The following is a 21,756-nucleotide window of genomic DNA, read 5'->3' on the forward strand; positions in this document are numbered from 1 at the left end:
TTTTCTAAGAATGTTACTTCTTCAGACGAATTGCCTCCAGTGTTGAAAGAAAGATAGTGAAAGAAATCAGGAATTGCAGTTTACTGGATTAGAGAAGAAAGCTCAGGGTAAGTTCAACAAAGTAAACTTAGAATTCTCATTACAGTCATGTATGGCAGACTACATTACAAATTAGAAGAAAGTTGGTAGGTTCCTCTGATAAATGGAGGTTCCCTACAAATATATAAAATAACAACTAAATCATTCACATATGCAGGAGTTTGCAATGGCTTAGGAAAAAGGTAGGTTGTGGTCTAAGAAGGAACTAGAGTAAATATTTAGAATAATAGTTGAGTCACTCCAATATACAAGAATTTACAATGGCCTAGGGAGAAGGTGGATTATACAATAGACTATAATTGGAAATATGGCAAGGGCATAAATCCCTTGCCCCTGGCTTCTAAGAATAAGCTGACCTTAAGTAGGGTTGATTTTTATCCCAGTTGTAAACATTGATTTTTATCCCACCTGTAAACACTGTCTGGTTCCTGCCAGCTTTTCGGTATGAATTTCTTTTTTTTTTTTTTTTTAAAGATTTATTTATTTATTATATGTAAGTACACTGTAGCTGTCTTCAGACACTCCAGAAGAGGGCGCCAGATCTTGTTACGGATGGTTGTGAGCCACCATGTGGTTGCTGGGATTTGAACTCTGGACCTTCAGAAGAGCAGTCAGGTACTCTTACCCACTGAGCCAACTCACCAGCCCATGAATTTCTGTTTTGTGTAAAGAATTGTTATGCATCAGATGACCTTAATGTATCACCTAACTTCCTTGTTTTCTTCTGTAATATAAGTCTGATGCTCGCTTTGAGAAATTACAGTCAGACCCAGCACTCCCTTGTATTAGTGTCTGTCATTTCGCCAACTCCTTGCCCATCTGAGTACTGGGACTGCGATTCTCCCTCGAGTTAAGGGACTGACTGAGTCCAGTCCATGGCAAATCCAAAAAATCATCACATCCTACTACAAAAGGCTATACTCAATAAAACTGGAAAACCTGGATGAAACGGACAATTTTCTAGACAGATACCAGGTACCAAAGTTAAATCAGGATCAGATTAACAATCTAAACAGTCCCATATCCCCTAAAGAAATAGAAACAGCCATTAATAGTCTCCTAACCAAGAAAAGCCCAGGACCAGATGGGTTTAGTGCAGAGTTCTATCAGACCTTCCAAGTAGACCTAATGCCAATTCTCTTCAAACTATTCCACAAAATAGAAACAGAAGGTGCTCTACCCAATTCATTCTATGAAGCCACAATTACTCTGATATGTAAACCATACAAAGACCCAACAAAGAAAGAGAACTTCAGACCAATTTTCCTTATGAATATCGATGTAAAAATACTCAATAAAATTCTCACAAACCAAATCCAAGAACACAGCAAAACGATGATCCATCACAATCAAGTAGGCTTCAACCCGGGGATGGTTTAATATACGGAAATCCATCAACGTAATCCACTATATAAACAAACTCAAAGACAAAAACCACATGATCATCTCATTAGATGCTGAGAAAGCATTTAACAAAATCCAACAGCCCTTCATGATAAAAGTCTTAGAAAGAGGAATTCAAGGCCCACACATGAACATAATAAAAGTAATATACAGCAAACCAGTAGCCAACATAAAACTAAATGGAGAGAAACTTGAAGCAATCCCACTAAAATCAGGGACTAGACAAGGCTCCCCACTTTCTCCCTACCTATTCAGTACAGTATTTAAAGTCCTAGCCAGAGCAACTAGACAACAAAAGGAGATCAAGGGGATACAAATTGGAAAGGAAGAAGTCAAAATATCACTATTTGCAGATGATATGGTAGCATATATAAATGACCCCAAAAATTCCACCAGAAAACTCCTAAACCTGATAAACAACTTTAGTGAAGGTGCTGGATATAAAATTAACTCAAACAAATCAGTGGCCTTTCTCTACACAAACTGAGAAAGAAATTAGGGAAACAACACCCTTCACAATTCTCACAAATAATATAAAATACCTTGATGTGACTCTAATTAAGGAAGTGAAAGATCTGAATGAAAAGTACTTCAAATCTCTGAAGAAAGAAATTGAAAAAGATCTCAGAAGATGGAAAGATCTTCCATGCTCATATATTGGCAGGATTAATATAGTAAAAATGGCTATCTTGCTGAAAGCAATCTACAGATTCAGTGCAATCACCATCAACATTCCAATTCAATTCTTCACAGAGTTAGAAAAGGCAATTTGCAAATTCATCTGGAATAACAAAAAACCTAGGATAGCAAAAACTATTCTCAACAATAAAAGAACCTCTGCTGGATTCACCATCCCAGACCTCAAGCTTTACTACAGAGCAATTGTGATAAAAACTGCATGGTACTGGTACATCTACAGACAAGTAAATCAATGGAATAGAATTGAAGACCCAGAAATTAACCCACACACCTATGGTCACTTGATCTTTGACAAAGGAGCTAAAACCATCCAGTGGAAAAAGGACAGCATTTTCAACAAATGGTGCTAGCTCAACTGGCGATTATCATGTAGAAGAATGCAAACTGAACCATTCTCATCTCCTTGTACAAAGCTCAAGTCTAAGTGAATCAAGGAACACCACATAAAACCAGAGACACTAAAACTCATAGAGGAGAAAGTGGGGAAAAGCTTTGAATATATGGGAACAGGGGGAAAATTCCTGAACAGAACACCAATGGCTTGTGCTGTAATATCAAGAATCAACAAATGGGACCTCATAAAATTGCAAAGCTTCTGTAAGGCAAAGGACACTGTCAATAAGACAAAACGGCAACCAACAGATTGGGAAAAGATCTTTACCAATCCTCCATCTGACAGTAGGCTAATATACAATATATACAAAGAACTCAAGAAGTTGGACTCTAGAAAACCAAATAACCCTATTAAAAAATGGGGTACAGAGCTAAACAAAGAATTCTCAACCAAATGACTGAGAAGCACCTAAGAAATGTTCAACATCCTTAATCATCAGGGAAATACAAATCAAAACAACCCTGAGATTCCACCTCACACCAGTCAGAATGGCTAAGATCAAAAATTCAGGTGACAGCAGATGCTGGCGAGGATGTGGAGAAAGAGGAACACTCCTCCATTGTTGGTTGGATTGCAAACTTGTACAACCACTCTGGAAATCAGTCTGGCAGTTCCTCAGAAAATTGGACATAGGACTACTGGAAGATCCAGCAATACCACTCCTGGGCATATACCCAGAAGATGCTCCAACATGTTATAAGGACACATGCTCCACTATGTTCATAGCAGCCTTATTTATAATAGCCAGAAGCTGGAAAGAATCCAGGTGTCCCTCAACAGAGGAATGGATACAGAAAATGTGGTACATTTACACAATGAAATACTACTCAGCTATTAAAAACAATGAATTCATGAAATTCTTAGGCAAATGGATGGATCTGGAGGATATCATCTTGAGTGAGGTAACCCAATCACAAAAGAACACACATGATATGCACTCACTGATAAATGGATATTAGCCCAGAAGCTCAGAATACTCAAGATACAATTTGTAAAACACATGAAACTCAAGAAGGAGGAAGACCAAAGTGTGGACACTTCTTTGAAGGGGGAACAAAATACCCATGGAAGGAGTTACAGAAACAAAGTTCAGAGCAGCGACTGAAGGAGTAGCCATCCAGAGACTGCTCCACCTGGGGATTCATCCCATAAATAACTACCAAACCCAGACACTAGGCAGATACTAGATAACAAGATTTTTCTGACAGGACCCTGATATAGCTGTCTCCTGAGAGACTCTGCCAATGCCTGGCAAATATAGAAGTGGATGCTCACAGCCATCCATTGGATGGAGCACAGGGTCCCCAATGAAGGAGCTAGAGAGAAATTACCATAGGAGCTGAAGGGGTTTGCATCCCTACAGGAGGAACAACAATATGAACTAACCAGTAACCCCAGAGCTCCCTGGGACTAAACCACCAATCAAAGAAAACACATAGTGGGACTCATGGCTCTAGCTGCATATGTAGCAGAGGATGGCCTAGTCAGTCATCAATGGGAGGAGAGGCTCTTCATCCTGTGAAGGTTCTATGCCCCAGTATAAGGGAATGGCAGGGTCAGGAAGCGGGAGTGGGTGTGTTGGGGAGCAGGGGGAGGTAGGAGGGGATAGGGGATTTTTGGAGAGGAAACTAGGAAAGGGGATAACATTTGAAATGTAAATAAAGAAAATATCTAATTAAAAAATAGAGAAAAGAAAAGTATAAGCTGGACAGTGGTGGCACGCATCCCTTTATTCCTAGCACTTGGGAGGCTGAGGCAGGAGGATATTTGAGTTCAAGGCCAGCCTGGTCTACAGAGTGAATTCCTGTCTCGAAAAACAAAACAAAACAAAACACCAAAACAAACAAAGAAAACAAACCAAAAAAAAAAAAAAAAAAAGAAAGAAAGAAAGAAAAAGGAAAGGAAAGCAAAGCATGTAGTGCCAAGTGCAACCATGAGTGAGCATGGTTCTATCATAAAGGAAGCCAGACAAGGGCCCAGAGTAGTAAGTAGACTCAAACCATTCTCTGGCTGCCTTGTGTTTAATATGCATTTGTTTACATTTTTGTGTTTGTGTGCACACATGCTTGTATGTAAGAGTGTGCACAGGCCATGGCACATATACAGAAAGAGGTCAGAGGACAAACCACATCTGAACCCAGATCATCAAGACAGCAATACAAGGACTTCCCAAAGAGCCATCTGCCGGGTCTTTGGAGGATTCTTGCCCATTTGTGCAGCAAACTGATAGTCTGCATTACGATCTAAGCCACCACCCATCACAGGTATAAACCCAAAGAAGCTGACTGTCTGTGAAATTAAAACAAAACTATAAACACCCTTCTGAGGAATCCAACCAAATCCAGAGTCTCAACAAGAGCCTATTCACAGTGTGTAAGAAACAATTCCAAACCCACTCAAAGACAAAGACCGGGACAAAAAGACCTGGTTACAAAAGCATAGAAACGAGCAGTATAATCTGTGTTTTTCATTTTCAGTACAATATTTTAAAAACTACACTTTGTCAGGAAACAGGGTTTGTGTGGTGGAGATTCTGCCCAACCACATGTTGAGTAAATTTACAGTGAGTGAGGCTAAGCAATGACATCCAATGGGCATACTTCACATATGGCCGACTTAATAGCCCTGCCACGAAATGAGCAGCATCAATGTACAAGATCAAAAAACCTATTAAGACTGCCTTATTACAAAAATAATGGTCATGAAATAATGAGTTAAAGAGCCTGGATACTGAAATAAATTAGCTATTCTTCACAACAGAAAGATGGTAGAGAAAAAAGAAGCCAAACAAAACACCACAGAGGTCTGTGTGCATGTAACAGGAATTCTGGGAATAACAGCAAGGGACTAGGGAAAAAAGTCTGAAACTTTCCCAAATCTCATCAAAGATTTAGTGTATATTAGACTCTGCCAGGTACAACAGGTTAATACAGAGAAGAAACTAGAAGTACTTCAACGACAGAGCATGTGCTAAACATGTCATAGGCCCTGAGGCTCCACCAATAGCATGCATACACTAAAATCAAACAAGGCATGGCTAACATATTAGCAGTCAAACTCATGAAAACTTCACTGGTGCTGTTAAAGAAACTCAGGGTCCAGGGCCCAGCACCATATACAACAGGCATGAAAGTGCTTCCCTGTAAACCTAGCACTCAAGAACTAGAGGCAAGAGGACCCCTAGAGCTCACTGGTCAGCCAGCCTAGTCAAATCAGTAAGGTACCCGTACAGCGTGAGAGAGACCCTACTAAAAATAGTAATAATAATAATAATGATAATAATAATAAAGTGGTACGTGCACACACATGCACATATGGTTTTAAGCATATAGTTTTCTATAAGAAGAGAACATGCATTTCCAAGAGGTCAAAAAAAGCCTTTCTGGGGGGCTGGAGAGACAGCTCAGTATGGGGCTGTGAAAGGCAGCCTGGTTTCTGGTTGAGCTAGGTTTGAAACCCTGGTAACCCTGCAGGTGGCCCTACAAGGAACGACAGGCGTTTTGCCATGCTCTTGGACACCAGACCCCTGATATGAGGCCTCAGCTCGCCATAATTCTGTGGCCATCAGTCACATAAGGGCAACACCCCAAGCCCCTCCACAGGTAGAAAATGTGACCACAGGCACATAGCCTCAAGACAGATCTCCATTTTAATGAGGTACCTAAAGGTCTGAAAAACTTGGTGCATGCCTTTAATCCGGGCACTCAGGAGGCAGAGGCAGGAGGATTTCTGAGTTCGAGGCCAGCCTGGTCTACAAAGTGAATTCCAGGACAGTCAGGGCTATACAGAGAAACCCTGTCTCGAACCCCCTCCCCCCAAAAAAAGGCTTAGTCAATAAACTCCCCTTCCCTGACACTCCTCCCTGCAGAAGGTATTTAACCCCAGGACCGCCCTGAGATAGCAGGATACTGTTTTACTTATCAACTTCCTGCCATGACAATAAATGCTTTAAAACCATGGACTATGTCTTCTCATTGGGATCTGCTGTGGGAAGCAATAGAGCAGGTTTCTGTCTAAAGAGCTGCGTCTAATCTTCCACAGGGGGCCTCTCAGCGCTCCCAGCCATGGCCTTCACCAAGCCAAGCCAACCACCAAACAAGCCAAGGACTATCTAGTCCCCAAGAAACCCAGCCAGAGCTCTCCCTTCTTTTCTCCTTTGGCCCTGGGCTAGATTAGCTCACAGGCCCCTACTCTGTTCTCAGCTCTTCTGCAGCATCCAGAGGCATCTGGGGTGTCCAAGAGTCTGAGAACATGATGTTCCTGGCCTTCGTGCAGGTCTGGAACCCCGAGCCAACTCCGGCAGTACTCAGGGACCTCAGACTGCGCTCCCCCACCCCCAGAGCAGGGTCCCGTGGAGCCCAAAGCCCACCTGGTGCTAAGCCACCATTTAATCCACAGCTTAGCAGTTAAGAGCACTGAGTGCTCTTCCAGAGGTCCTGAGTTCAATTCCCAGCAACCACATGGTGGCTCACAACCATCTGTAATAGGATCTGATGCCCTCTTCTGATGTGTCTGAAGATAGCTACAGTGTACTCATACACATTATAAATAAATTTTAAAAAGCCTCTTTTAATTTTCCTTTTAATGTATATGAGTACACTCCAGGCCCCCCAAAAAACTTTTAAAACATTGATTAGAATTAGTAATGCCAAACAAAACAAAAAATGACAGTTGTCACCTTAAATGGAACTCTTTGAACGTAAATAAAAAATAATTTGTATCAGAGCCAAAGAAGCCATTATGAGTTGCTATATAGACAGGCATTTAATGATTTTTTCATTGTTAATTATTGATCTGATAGGCTTCTGCTTCTGCTGTTTAAGACAACATTAACAGAACTTTGTACATGTTCACATACAATACAAGGGTCCTTGGCGTCATTAGGATACTACTACAAGAAACAAACTTCAAATCATCCTTCAATGAAGCACCCATATAGTTTTAGAAATAAATCAGAAAGATAAAACTAGACATGAGATTCACCCTTGAAATACAAAAGGAATTTCCAGGTCATTGCTCCAATCACATGATACTAGCCAGGTACTAACTAATGTCGGCCACTGTAAATACAACGGGCCCTGTAGTCCACGTGGATAAAATCTCACTTTTAAAGTGTAGCATCTCTTCATGTGAGTAACAGAACACCAAGAAAAAAAGGCTTCGTAGGCATAGGGTTGGGGCCGATGTCCTAGCAAAGTTCTGCAAAGGAAGCCTGAAACGAACAGCCTAAGGTGACAGTTCCACTGAGCTGAGGCAGAAAGGTAGGACAGAGGGGAGAGCTGAATAAGCTCCAGAGAAGGAGTCTCAGACGCTCAGCATAGGGGAGCTGCCAAGAACGCTGTGAAGAACTGTCTAATGCAGGCAAAGGAGACAACAGCGTTTTCAAAGATGACACACCTATACCCTTCTGGAGGCTAAGGTAGGAAAAGTATGCGATCAACGTCTGCCCAGCCAAACACATCAAGACCCAGCCTCAAAACAAACCTTACAAAGGGTCTTATGTATAACTCAGCTGTAGAACATTTACTTTAAATGCAGGAGACCCTGAACTCCGTCCCTACTATCATCATATAAATAATAAATAATGAATAAAAATGAAAAGTATCTTCTTGATCTAGGAGGAAAAAGTAAATGCCACAGCTTCCTTGGTGCATCTTTGCAGCCACCTATGAAGGGACTGTACTCATGATCCTGTCAGACTGGGAACCTGCAACCCAAAGGTTATTGTGACTCTCCAGGGATACATACTGACAAAAGACTACCATCAGCCCCCGAGTCAGTCAACTAAAAGTCTGGATGCTCCTACTGCAGGGTTTGCAGGTCACTGATGGGGAGAGCACTGAGCAGAGCAGGTGCAGCCACACTGCAGGTCAGAGTTGTACTTGCTTTCCTTTCTTTCATGCTACAGCCTCTCTACAGCCTCCCTCTCAGGTACCTGATCCCCACTGAAGACATCATCATGCTCTAATAAGCTGAACTCTCGTATTCTAAATCATCTGTCAAAAGACTGGGGAAATGGATGCAAATACCAGAGCAAAAACTGAAAAATATACAACCGCAGCATCCTTTACATTCACATCGGACATGACCTTTGGTTTCATGCCTTTCTGAAGAACACCTCCCGTTGAAACATCACTGCTATTGAGTAGCTGGAATACAAGATCACCAAGCTAATAAATGCAGCTATAAATATGTTCTCAACAGCCCAAGTCTGTGCTGTCATTCTTACTAAACAGATATGGACAGAACTTAGGTTAGGTAGCGTGCTGGCATCACACACCATACATGGTTGAGTAGTACTAACACCAAAGTCTTAAGTTTTCACTTCTACAGCACAGCCTGCATCCCTGAGATAGTGAAAAATTAAACAAGAAATATCAAACTATTTGGAACTGAATTTGCATATGTAGAAGTTCAAAGTTTTAAAACTTTATAGCATCAGTTACATTATGCTAGTATTTGGCACTTGAAATAAAAAGCGGACAGACAAGCCTGGTGTGGTGGTTAGCATGCCTTTAGTCCCAGCACTTGGGAAGGCAAAAATAGATAGATCTCTTGAGTTTGAGGCCAGCCTGGTCTACAGAGTGAGTTCCAGAACAGCCAGGGCTACACAGAGAAACTGTCTTTAAAAACCAAACAGAAAAAAAACAACAAAACAAACAACAAAAGCTGCTCTTGAAGAGAACCCAGACTCAACTCTCAACACCTATGAGATGGCTCACAAACATCTACAACTCCAGTCCCAGGGAGCCTGATGCCCTCCTCTGGCCTCCAAAGGCGCTAAGTCTGTATGACGTACACAGACTCACAAACAGGCAATAAACTCATATACATAAAAATAAAGAAAAAAATTGAATGAACAAACATTAAAGAAAAACTGCAGTAAAATTAATGCCAAAGTTATTTAAGGATCAACAAAAAATGTGGTGTGATCCATCCTTCAGAGCCCTGTTTAAAAGTAAGTGAACTGTCATTCAGTTTGCTTGTAAACAGAGCATCTGAGATCAGTTTAATGGCATGGATAAATTACAGCTAAACAGGAAAAGTACAAGATGAACAGACCAACGAAGGCTACAAGGTACCCCACTTCCCTCCTTCAATCTTGCTACCTCAGTTTCTCAAAGTATACCTGAAACTTATTTTAGAAAACACACTAGGAAAAGAACAGAATAAAAGCAAATGCTCTCTTAAACTCCTCCTAGTGTAATCTAGGCTGCCCAAGGAACTGCATGAGCCAAGGTAAGTGGCTATGCACAACAGAGATGAGCTGAGAGGTGGCTGAGTGGTTAAAAGCATTGCTTCTCTCCTGGGTCCCATTCCCAGTACCCCATGGTAGCTCACAACAGGGACAGCCAGGGCTACAAAGAGAAACCCTGACTCAAAACAAAACACTTCAGCTTCTAATCAGAAGATGAATGATGTACATAAAAGATTGACTAACATAAGCATGCAAAACTAAGTTATTTCCTGGTGGTGTGATAGGTCCTTTGATAAACACAAAAGAGCGGCTGAGCGTGGTTTACATGCATTCCAACTTCTCACTCGGGAACTCGGGATCCACACTGGGATCCACACTGGGATCCACTTGAGGATGCTTAGTTCTTCAGCAATGTTTCTGTTAGATGCTGAAGCAGGACCACGGCACAGACTTTGTAAGGATCTGGTTGGTTTGACAGACTCATCTCATATAAATTCTATTCTGATGCAAATAATACACTGTGATAATTGGTCCAGTTTTACAAACAACAGAATTTTCAATAGGGGAAGTTAGTAAGGAGACACCTCGCTTGCTATGTGCTCTTTGAAAGTGACTGACAGAAACTACAGAACATGTAGGATGTGCTGCGCCTTAACAGCACCTGAGCCGGAGCGCCAGAGCTCTTGCAGTACCCAGCCTTCTTTTCAGTACAAGTGTTTGTAGTTTTTAATGAATGTGCCACATACAATTTTTGTAGCTTATTATTAAGGAACAGATTGAAGATCAACAGTAAGATTGGAATACTTATAAAGGGTTGCATTACTGAGGATTACACAGAAAACCTTTGTGTAAGGATTTGTGTAGATCTGATAATTGGCAAATTTTTATTTTTAAAATATTCTTACAGAAGAGTTCCATTCAAGAATGTTCACTTAGCCAGGCATGGTGGCGCACGCCTTTAATCCAAGCAGAGGAGAGAAGAGGCAGAGGCAGGTGGATTTCTGAGTTCGAGGCCAGCCTGGTCTACAAAGTGAGCTCCAGGACAGCCAGGGCTATACAGAGAAACCCTGTCTCGAAAAACCAAAAAAAAAAAGAATGTCCACTTATAGAACCAAAATATAAATTAAAACTTTCAAATATATTTGATTTGAAAACAGACACACACACAAACCTACTGATTTAGGGGAGCCAACTTCATGGGATTTTAAATAGGTTTACTAATGAAACATTAAAAAAAACTAAATTAATTCTTTAGTAACCAGACATAGTGATACATGTCTTTAATCCCAGCATTTGAGAAGTAAAGGCAGGCAATTTCTATGAATTCAAGGCCAGTCTGATCCATATAATACAGTCTTTCTTTAAAGAAAACAAACATTTTGATATACATATAATTTTGTTATTTGTTAAGAGAAAAGCAATTTACATACTAATGAGATAGATGTGCCTGTCTAGCACTATACAACCCGAAGCTATATTAATGTGCCAGGTGCTGACAAACAACAATAGCAAAATGGGACCTCTTCCTTCCCATAATTAATCCACTCTGCTCTGTCAACAGAGAACTGTAAGTACATTAGCACAGTGTAGTCAGAACACAGGCTAACCTGGAACCTGAAGTGTTTCAGGCAGTTGATGAGGGTGCTATATCACAGGAGAGCACGCACAGCACAGAACACACATACTGTATGCTCAGAATGAAGGCTGCCTCCAGTTCATTGGTGCTTGATTTTGAATTGTTTGATTATTGCATGCTCAAAAACCTTTCTTTATTGCCAAATTTTCAAACTGCATATTCAGTTATATGATATTACATGGCGTTTTGAGCCACAGTTTAAGTATCTTTAGACTAATGAATCAAAAACTCATCTTACTAATTTTTTCTTTATTTCACTGACAAGCTAAAAATAAAACAAGCAGAAATGCTATTGAGCCAGCTAGCTGCCTGAAACCACAGCTGTCATAAGGTGACCACCCCCACCTCATTAACAAACAAAACAGATGTCTAGGACACTAACCAATTTGTACTTGTTCTGGCTGGCTGAGAGAAACGAAGGCTGATGTATCATCAATCCAGGATATCTGAATGTTACCTGTTAATGGGGAATTAAAAACAGAGTGAGCCTCTGAGCATTTAGAAAACCATACAATAAACAGTCTGGCATAGTTCAGCAGAGTCTAGGGGATGAAGAGCTGGTTTAAAGCTGGAAGCGTCAGCAGTACCTAACTTACCCAAACCTTTCAATCCACTATTTGTTCCTGTTAAAACTTCAAGACCAGCTAGCAGGTGGCTCCGTGCATAAAAGGGCACTTGCTATGAAAGCATGAGGACCTTATTCAAAGGCCTGTAACTCTAGCACTGTGGGGCTGGAAACAGTAGGATCTCAGAAGCTCATTGGCTAGCCAGCCTGTGACAACTTCAGGTTCAGCAAAAGGAGAGTGCCGCAGCAGGATGCTCCACCTCCTCCTCTGGCCTCTCCAGTGGTATAAGAGTATACCTCTGCACGCATGCATGCACGCAAACACCCATGCAAACTTTCAAGAAGAAAAACCCAGGAAATTTTTTGACTTGTTTTAAAATCTAAATATGGATGGGGAGAGGACTCAGTCAGTATAGTGCTTGACCTTAAAGACCTTAATTTGATCCAAGCACCCACATAAAAAGGTGAGCACGGCTGAGTATGCCTGTAAACACAGTGCTGGAGAGGTGGGCATGTAAATCCCTAGAATTCTCTGGTCAGCCAGCCTAGCCAAATTGGTGAGGTGTGGGTTCAGTAAGAGACCTTGCACTAAAAAGGCAGATGGAGAGGGTCAGTGAGATGACTCAGTGGGTGACTGCATTCACTGCCAAGACTGATGATCTGAATTCCAGCCCTAGGATGTATGTGCAGCATAACTTTCTAGAAATATACCTGCTTTCACTTATGGTATTCAAGGTTTCTTTTAAGTTAGGAGGTAATGTATACTCATTTTTTAAAGACAGGAAAGCTTAGAAAACAAAAAAGAGCATCTGTCAAATAGTGGTGTGACTGAAGGGATGGCTCTGCAGTAAGAGCACTGACTGCTCTTCTAAAGAACTAGGGACAGAGGCTCACAACTGTCTGCAACTGTAGTATCAAGGGATCCGATGCTCTCTTCTGACCTCCAGGGCACTGCACACACATGGTGCTAACATGTGTGCTAACAGAAATGCAGACAAAACAACCATATAGATTTTTTTCAATGAATCATAATGAAGTACCCAGTGGTAAATGCATCTTACTTCACTTCCATCTGATTTCTCTATGTTGCTTTTAAAAAAGTGTTACATATGCAAGATCCTATTCCATATACTCCTTTTAATCTAAGTATTAAAATACACTTTAATAGTTTACAATTTTAATATTTTCTTAAAGGTCTATACATCTGCATATACAATTCAAGTATATTGCTTTATTCATTACTGTGCTAGATGGTTTCATATCAACTTAACACAAGCTAAAGTCGTCTGAAATGAGGGAACCTCAATTAAGAAAATAATGCCTGAGCTGGGTATGGTGGCGCACACCTTTAGTTCCAGCACTTGGGAGGCAGAAGCAGGTGGATTTCTAACTTGGAGGCTAGCCTGGTCTACAGAGTGAGTTCCAGAACAACCAGGACTACATAAAGAAAGAAAATCCTACCTCAAAAAAACAAAAAGAAAAAGGAGGAAGGAGCCAGGCAGTGGTGGCACATGCCTTTAATCCCAGCACTTGGGAGGCAGAGGCAGGCGGATTTCTGAGTTTGAGGCCAGCCTGGTCTACAAAGTGAGTTCCAGGACAGTCAGGGCTATACAGAGAAACCCTGTCTTGAAAAACCAAAAAAAAAAAAAAAGAGGAAGGAAGGGAAGGAAGGAAAGAAAGAGAAAGAAGGGAAGGGAAGGGAGGAAGGGAAGGGAAGGGAAGGGAGGGAGGGAGGGAGGGAGAAGAAAAACTGCCTACATCAGTTCAGGCTGTCCAAAATCCCATAGGACATTTTCTTGTTTTTGTTTTTGTTTGAGACAGGGTTTCTCTATGTAGCCCTAGCTCTCCTGGAACTCGCTCTATAGACCAGGCTGGTCTTGAACTCAGAAATCTGCCTGCCTTTGCCTCCCAAATGCTAGGATTAAAGGCGTGTGCCACCACTGCCAGACTAGGACATTTTCTTAATTAGTGATTGATGGGGGAAGCACGAGGCCTATTTTCAGTGGGCTGGGCTTATGGTCCTGGATCCTATAAGAAAGCAGGCTGAGCAAGCCCTGTTAAGCAAGCCAGTAAGCAGCACTCCTCCACAGCGTCTGCATCAGCTCCTGACTCCAGGTTTCTGCTTGTTTGAGCTCCTGTCCTGACTTCCTTCAGTGATGGACTACGACACAGAAGCATAAGGCAAATGTCCCCTTCCTCTCCGCATTGCTTTGGTCACAGTGTCTCACTGCAGCAATGGAACTTGAAGATAATCACTATTATGTGTATTACAGGAGGCACAGCACACATATGCGTGTGGAGGTGAGAACAACTTTGTGGAACTGGTTCTCTTCTAACACTTAAACATGGGTTTGAGGGATTGAATACAGATCACAAAGCTTGCACAGCAAACACTGAGCCATCTCATCAGCATATGAATATTTTCTTACATCTCTACACAATAAATCTTTTGAGGAAATACAAGTATTTACTAAGCATCATTACCATGGCCAGTTCACCACCTTCACTTTATTTAATAATTTCCAAAGAGAATAAATAGCTTCAGTACTTCATTTGTTAAAATGATAACCTGGACATTCCCAAGCCATGTGCACAGGTCTACTTCATGCCCTGATGAGCATGAGAGGAACTGCCTATGTTATGCACATATGAAGACTTGGTCGGCTCACACATCTGTGTTTGCTGATTAATTTCAAGCAGAAATTGTCTATCAATATAAAAGAGACATTCTCTCTATTTAATCTTAAAACTTATTTACCACTGGTCTAGGTTTGCTTTCCCTGGTCCACAGGAAGGGCAGTCATAATGATGGTTCATAATGATGCTCTGCTCTCTTGGGCTCTGCTAGCAAAGGCTATACAATGCACCTCAGATCACTTTAGAACATAACAAGTCCAAGACTGAAATTCACCCTGCATATGGACTTAAGTCTTTTACAGGATCTACTTCTAACCACCTATACACCAAGACGAGTCAAACCTTAAAGCAACTGTCACAGGTTCTTTGCTCACCGAAGGCGCTGAAGAGCTGGTACAGGTCGCTGGTTTTCCACTCTTTAGGGAAGGTCACATGGAGAACATGGTCCCGCTTAGGCTGCACTACAAGACACAACATGACAAAAGGGCAGCAGTCGAAAAGTAGTCAAAGTATTGGCTAGGGAATAGCTCAGTTTGTAAGACATTTGCCACACAGGGACAAGACCTGAGTCTGACCTCCAGAATGCCCCACTAAAACAGGTAGATGTGGGGGAACGTTCCAAATGCCAGTGCCAGGGAGGGGAAAACAAGGAGGGATTTCTCCTTGACCTCTCTGGCTGACCAGTCTAACCTAACCAGTGAGCTCCAGGTGGACAGTGGGTCTCAAAACTCAAGGTGGGAAGCTCCTGGGAACACCAACCAAGGTTGACTTTTGGCAAGGAACCAAAGCAAAGCAGGGATTTTTTTTTTGATTGTCTTAGCCCACAGGGTGTTAGGATTAAAAGTATACACCACCACACTTTGCAAGCACAAAAAAAATCTTTCATTAAACCAGCCCACACTACCTTGTGAAATTATCACAGATGTCTCAGGGTTAGCAAATAACTAAGAGAATCAGTAGAATTCTTACTACTATGTAGACAAGGCTGATGAAAGGGCACAGTAATCCCACCTCTGTTCCCAAGGGCTTGAAATCCAGGTGTGCACTGCCACACCCAGGCAGTAGCAGGCTGTTCTTACGTTAGGTAATCCACAACAATTTGATTGATAACAATTTAAAAAAAAACCAATTTGCTAAATTGAAATATATACGTAAGTAACTAGAAAACAGAATATAACAAATTACTAACATAGATAGCATATTTTAAAATATATGTATTGGAATATGTATTGGAAATTAGTCAACTTCAGGGGGAATGAATATATACTATGAGTATAGTATAGAGAGATATAGATATATAGATATATCATAGCTTGGAAAATATAAATCATGATTAATGAAGGCCCAAGGTCTCATGAACTTTTAATTATGCAATCTCTACCAACCATAAATAACTGCTCATTTTTAAGTAAAAAATGTCTTGTCAGCACTCTTTTTCTGTTATCCCTTTCAGACCATACTCTGACAACAATAGATACAATGAGAAAATCAAAATATACTTACAGTCTGGCCCTTCCAAGTTTAAATAGGGAATATCCATGACCCTCATAAGAAATAACCTACCAAAAGAAAACAAATAGTTCACAAACTAATTTAAAAAAAAAAAAAGCATCTATTAAAATGTTAGTAGAAGCTACTTGCTACTGTGGTTGTTTGAATGAGTAGCCTCATATGTTTGAATACCTTATGAACGCTAACCCTCTGAAACTATTAGCCCAATTAAATAAATTCTTTCTTCTCTAAGCTTCCCAGGTCATAGCATTTTGTCACAGCAATATCGAAGTAACAAATATGTTTACATTATTCTATTTCTAAACAAAAAAAAAAAAAAAAAAAGAAAGAAAGAAAGAAAAAGAATTCTTAAAATTCACTTTGGAGATTTTTTTTTTCCTTTTTAGCTAAATATATATTATAAAGATAAAAATATAAATTGTGATATCTCCAACACCTACAACAGTTTCTGGCACTCAGTTTCTCAATAACGCCAACTAGATTAATGAAATCATTAATGAAGTGTTGAAAGAAGTCTGTCCTACTAGTTAGTCCAAAGAAACAACAAGAAAGCAAGGACTAACTTCACCAACATACGAAAAGGTTTCTGTGCAGTTATATTTGTGAGGGGAGAATGACATTCATTTATTTTTGTTTCTTATATTTTAATAAACTACAAAGTCACTGGATGTAGGGTAGACCCCATAGACTGAAGCAACTGGCTGTCTCAAACGATCACATTATTATTGCCATGGAAAACATATCTTAGGCACAAAACAAAACAATCCTTGATAAAGAAAGTCATTATAGGGCTAGGGAAATGGCTCCGTGGGTAAGAATATTTGCTGTGCAAGCATGAGGAGCTAATTCAAATCCCTAGCACCCATGGGTAAAGCCAGGCAAGGCTGCACAGCACTAAGGGAGTAGAGATCACTGGGGACCTGGTGGAGACTGACGAAGAAGGATTTCCAGTATCTTCCTCTGGCCTCCACTTGCTACACAGGTACACTCACTGACTTGGCCACCTAGTCCAGCCCCACACACACATGGCTATCACACAAACATGAAGCACAGCAAGCATTTTATGTATAGTTTCTGAAATGGATTTGAAGGCACACTTAAAATAGTACTTGTTAATTACATCTGTCTGCGATGTCTTTCCTTTCTTTCCTTTTATTAGCTAGATTATGAACAAAAACAGGCTTTCTGTTGTGTCTGCAATGATACTAATGAGCTCTGCTTGGATAACAGTATATTGTGTTCTTCTGTTAGAGGAGCCATTATACAGCTGATTAAAAAGGCGTCTAAGTGCTCAACAAGCAATTAGTTTGGCTTCAGTGACCTGCAATTAAGGAACATTATTCCCAGGCACTCAAAGGCAAGCAGGGTATGATTAGCTCACAGACAAACCATTGGTTGAACAACTTTGCTCTGTTACTTTAAAAAAAAATAAAGTCATTAGAGAGTTTGTGCGGGCCTCCAGGATAATTAAGCAAATCCTGTAACAAAGAAATCAAATGTATGTGTAGCTCACCAATATAGGCTAGAGTCCACTCCTGTGCTTATGGAACTATGTCACCCAAATGAACCAATGTTCCTACAGTGAGAGGAAGTGATAAAACAGCCACAGCATAACATGCCCTGAGATCACTGAGCAGCTATCAGCATACCTACCACCCAGAGCATGGCACATTTCACAGGGTCAAGGCAGGGAAAGTATCACACTTTGTATAATTTTCAGTTCTCCTTTTAGTAGATTTACATAGTTTCCCCAATTCTGAAAGTCAAATTAAAATAAAACAAAAATATTTACTTCAGACCAACGAGATGCCATGACAGGTAAATGTGTTTGCCATATAAGCCCGGTGGCCTGAGTCTGATTCTCCAAAACCCATGTAAAGGTGGAAGCACAAAGATGAGCTTCACAACACGCTGTGGCAAACACTCACATAACACATCATGGATTGAGGTTTGATCTCTTGCTATGCTAAGTACTGGTTGCTCCCACAGATTACACGTAGACCCAGGTAATGCTATGTATGTGACCTTGCTCCTCAAGTTATCCCTGATTGGTAAATAAAGATACCAACAGCCAAGAGCTGGGCAGAGGAGACAAAGGCAGAGTTTAGGGTTCCCAGGCTTAGAGCTGGAGAACCATGAGGTGGGAAAAAAGAAGATGGAGAGAGAAGAAGCTTGCATGGGGTAAGAATCTTAAAATAACGGCCATGTTGGTTGGCTAATTGGGGTTAAGAGCAGCAAAGATGAAACGTGTCAGATTATATAATTGGATTATTGGCTGGGAAATAAACATAATAGCATAAAGGATAGATATCTGCCCAGCTCTTGTGCTGATGAACACTTACTATAAATATGAAAGTTGTGTGTTCTTTTATCCGGGAACTAAATGGTCAAAGGCAAGGTAGGAACCCCAGATTGAGATATTTTCAACACCACACATGTACAATAACAAATTTGGAAAATTACAAATTGAGGCTGGTGAGCAGCTCAAAGATTACTGGCTGCTCTTGTAGGGGACCTCGGTTTGATTCCCTGCAACCAACCACACAGTGGCCCCCATGTTAGGACTCCAGTTCCAGGGCATCCAGTGTCCTCTTTTGAACTCTTCAGCACTACGCACACAGGGTACATATATAGAAATGTTAGGCAAAGCAATCATACCCATAAAAAAGTTTAAACTCTGTGGGAGGAAAAGAGACTTTGAGAAACATATACCAGAGCTGGAGAGATGGAGGGCTCAGGAATTAAGTGCGTGTTACTCTTGTAGAGGATGCAGGTTCAGTTCCCAGAACCAAAACAGCAGCTTACAACCATCTGTAACTCTAGTTCCAGGGCATTTAATGACATCTTCTGGACTCTGAGAGTGCCAGGAGTGCCTATTTAAGCAAAACACCCATACATAAAATACATCTAAAAAAAAAGTATTAAATTATCACTGCTTATCCTTCTTGCTAAAATCAAGTATAAAAATTAATGAATGGCAAGACAGGAGAAATTGATTGTAGATCACTTGCCTATGTGAATTCCTGAGTTTAATCTCTAGCATCATAAAATAAAAATATTTTAAAGTCAAGGAGATAATTTACAATTTTTAATCTCAATTTCAAGAATAAAAGTTGAGCTGGGTGTGGTGACCCACAACTATAATCTCAATCCTCATGAGACAAAAGCAGGTGGCTAATATAAATTCAAGGCTAGCCTGGTCTACATAGAAAATCCCAAGCCAGGCGGTGCTACATAGTGAGACCCTCAGACCCTGAGACTGTCTCAAAAAAAAAAACCCAAAAACCAAAAACCAAAACAAAACAAAAAGGGAAAAAGAGAAAGCTGAATCGGTAAGATGCTCATTGCTATACTATAAACAAAACAATAACCACAGTTAACTGGCTGCTGGTGGAGTCAAGGTGTCAATAATCTTTTTTGTTGTTGGTTTTTGTTTGTTTTCTGAGACAGGGTCTCACTGTATATCCCTGGCTGGCCTGGAACTCACTATGTAGACCAGGCTGGTCTCAAAGTCACAGAGATCCCTGTCTCTGCCTCCTGAGTGTTGGGATGAACCACCACTATCTGGTGGTATCAACAAAGGGAAGCTCAAGAGCAAAGAACAGACTCAAACAGAATCCTGAGGACAAGTTATTACAGTTTAAGAAGAAACCCCATGACAGGCAAGCCGTAGCTCTCACAGCTGCCAGGAAAGGAAGGGAAGAAAGGAAGAAGAGAAGGAACAAAAACCAAGTGTCTAGGCTGGGCAGCATGGAGGTCAGCCACCTGGCAGCAGGCAGCAACCGCACGCACGGCAGGGAAGAGGGCTTTAGAAGGAGCAAGGAGGCCCACAGCATTAGTTAATGTTTAAAAGCATACTTGGGCTTTGGCCAGCATCTCAAAGAAAAAGACAAGAAGAAAAAGAAACAGTTATGCTTTTCTAAGGAATGGCTGGCAGGCCCAGCCAAACATCATGGCGGCTCATGAGAAGTGGGAAGAAGTCCCTGAAAGGAAAAGCACAGTACCCTGAGGTGAGTGTGCCTTTCTGGGAGTGAGCCCCTCCCTACGTCCCTGGCTTGCCCACCGGATTAACCCTCAGTGGAGGAGACAAAGACCTGGAGCTGAGTCCATTCTTAATCTCTTTGTAGCAAACAGAGGGAAATATAGAGACTCATTACATGCAATTCTAAGAATGAAGGACGGTAAGTGAATGGTCAGCCCTAAACAAGACATTTGGATAAACCCCTTAAGGCTCAGGGAACATTTCAGAAGAGGGGTTGGAACGAATATAGAAAGAGTCAGAAGACAGGAAGAAGGGCTGCAGAACCCTAACTCCTAGACAGGACACAGACAGCATGGTAATCATGAACTCACAGTAGCTACACCTACATACCAGGGCACTGAGCCCTACATACCAGGGCTCTCTTACAGTCATCTAAGGATAGGGAACAGGCTCAGAAGGTCCTATCATTTACTGCTGAACTACTGGCAACTAAAGGAGGAAGTGTAAACACCAGCTGTCAGCCACTGGTGAGCCCACTAGGTGCTAATGTATAGTTCCAAACCCAAGGTCACTGAGACAGTCCTAATTAAACTCTGTATGTTTACAAAAAAAAAAAAAAGTCATGGATATGGAAAGGAAATTATAAGAAAGAAGAACAGCTGGCAGGGGATGGAAGGAGATGAGGGAAAGTAGAGGGAAAAGCAACCAGAATGCACTGTGTACACGCACAACACTGTCAAAGGCTAAGTGCACTGTGCACATGCACAATACCGTCAAAGGCTAAGATTTGGTAATAAAAAAGTAAGCAGTATTTACCCTTGGGTAAAACATCCAAATCTCTCCTGAAAACGCTGTGTCAGTCTTGCCCTATCAGACTTGCCTTCCCAGTATTTGACAGAAATCACTTTCACGTGAATTAGTGACAGCACTTCTCTAAGCTTTCACATCTAGGCTGCAGAGAACTAAACAGCCCCCAAAGCAGGGAGGACACAGAAATCAGACCTGTGCATGACATGGCACAGGGGCTCTAGAGAGAGCCTCACAACGATGAGAGTAACCCTAATGCGGCAGAGCTGAACCAAAATTAATGTTCCCGCAGCTTCCCACCTCCTAGACCATGTGTGCAACTGCTGCCACCCTGAGCTCAGAGCGTGAGTTGGCCACAAAGTAAGCTTTAACCACGAAGGTCACACTGAAGAACATCTCTGATCTATACAAGACAGAACTGACACCCATAACCTTCATCAGACATGGAGTCCTTCCCTCCACCTCCACCCCAGGGCGGGCACTGAAGTGAAAGGTGATTCTTTGATGACCCAATGCCATAAACTATGGCTCATCTGAATCATTCCCTACCAGTCCAAAAAAGATTACAAAATAATGCCAGTATTAACCCACTGTATGCTACAATGTTCAAAGAAACACACATGTAAATATGATACACATTTGCATCAGTAAAGACAACAGACTCCAGCAAGATGTCTCTGACCTCCACATATAGTGAGACTGGAGGGTTGAAAACTTAGGCAAGACTAAATAACAAGACCCAGCAGGGGACAGGAAGTCCTGCAGGTAGGCTTAGGCACTGCTAGCGTGGAAATTTCCCCAGCAGCTTCCCACCTTGTTACAC

At 41.3% G+C, this 21,756-nt stretch overlaps 1 protein-coding gene across 2 annotated transcripts in view; it reads right to left on the reverse strand.

Moving 5' to 3' along the window:
• Parn (poly(A)-specific ribonuclease) overlaps nucleotides 1-21,756 on the reverse strand; it is a 141,083-nt gene that overhangs the window by 70,660 nt on the left and 48,667 nt on the right. For both annotated transcript variants that reach the window (XM_021185317.2, XM_085832499.1), the window contains exons 19-21: nucleotides 16,136-16,191; nucleotides 15,007-15,093; nucleotides 11,813-11,887 (exon numbers count right to left, since the gene is read on the reverse strand). In XM_021185317.2, coding sequence (XP_021040976.1) covers nucleotides 11,813-11,887; nucleotides 15,007-15,093; nucleotides 16,136-16,191 — 218 coding nt within the window. The remainder of the gene's footprint in view (nucleotides 1-11,812; nucleotides 11,888-15,006; nucleotides 15,094-16,135; nucleotides 16,192-21,756) is intronic.

The sequence above is a fragment of the Mus caroli genome, unplaced genomic scaffold (genome assembly GCF_978045245.1).
Source record: "Mus caroli unplaced genomic scaffold, Mus_caroli_1 scaffold_17, whole genome shotgun sequence".
Classification (NCBI taxonomy): domain Eukaryota; kingdom Metazoa; phylum Chordata; class Mammalia; order Rodentia; family Muridae; genus Mus; species Mus caroli.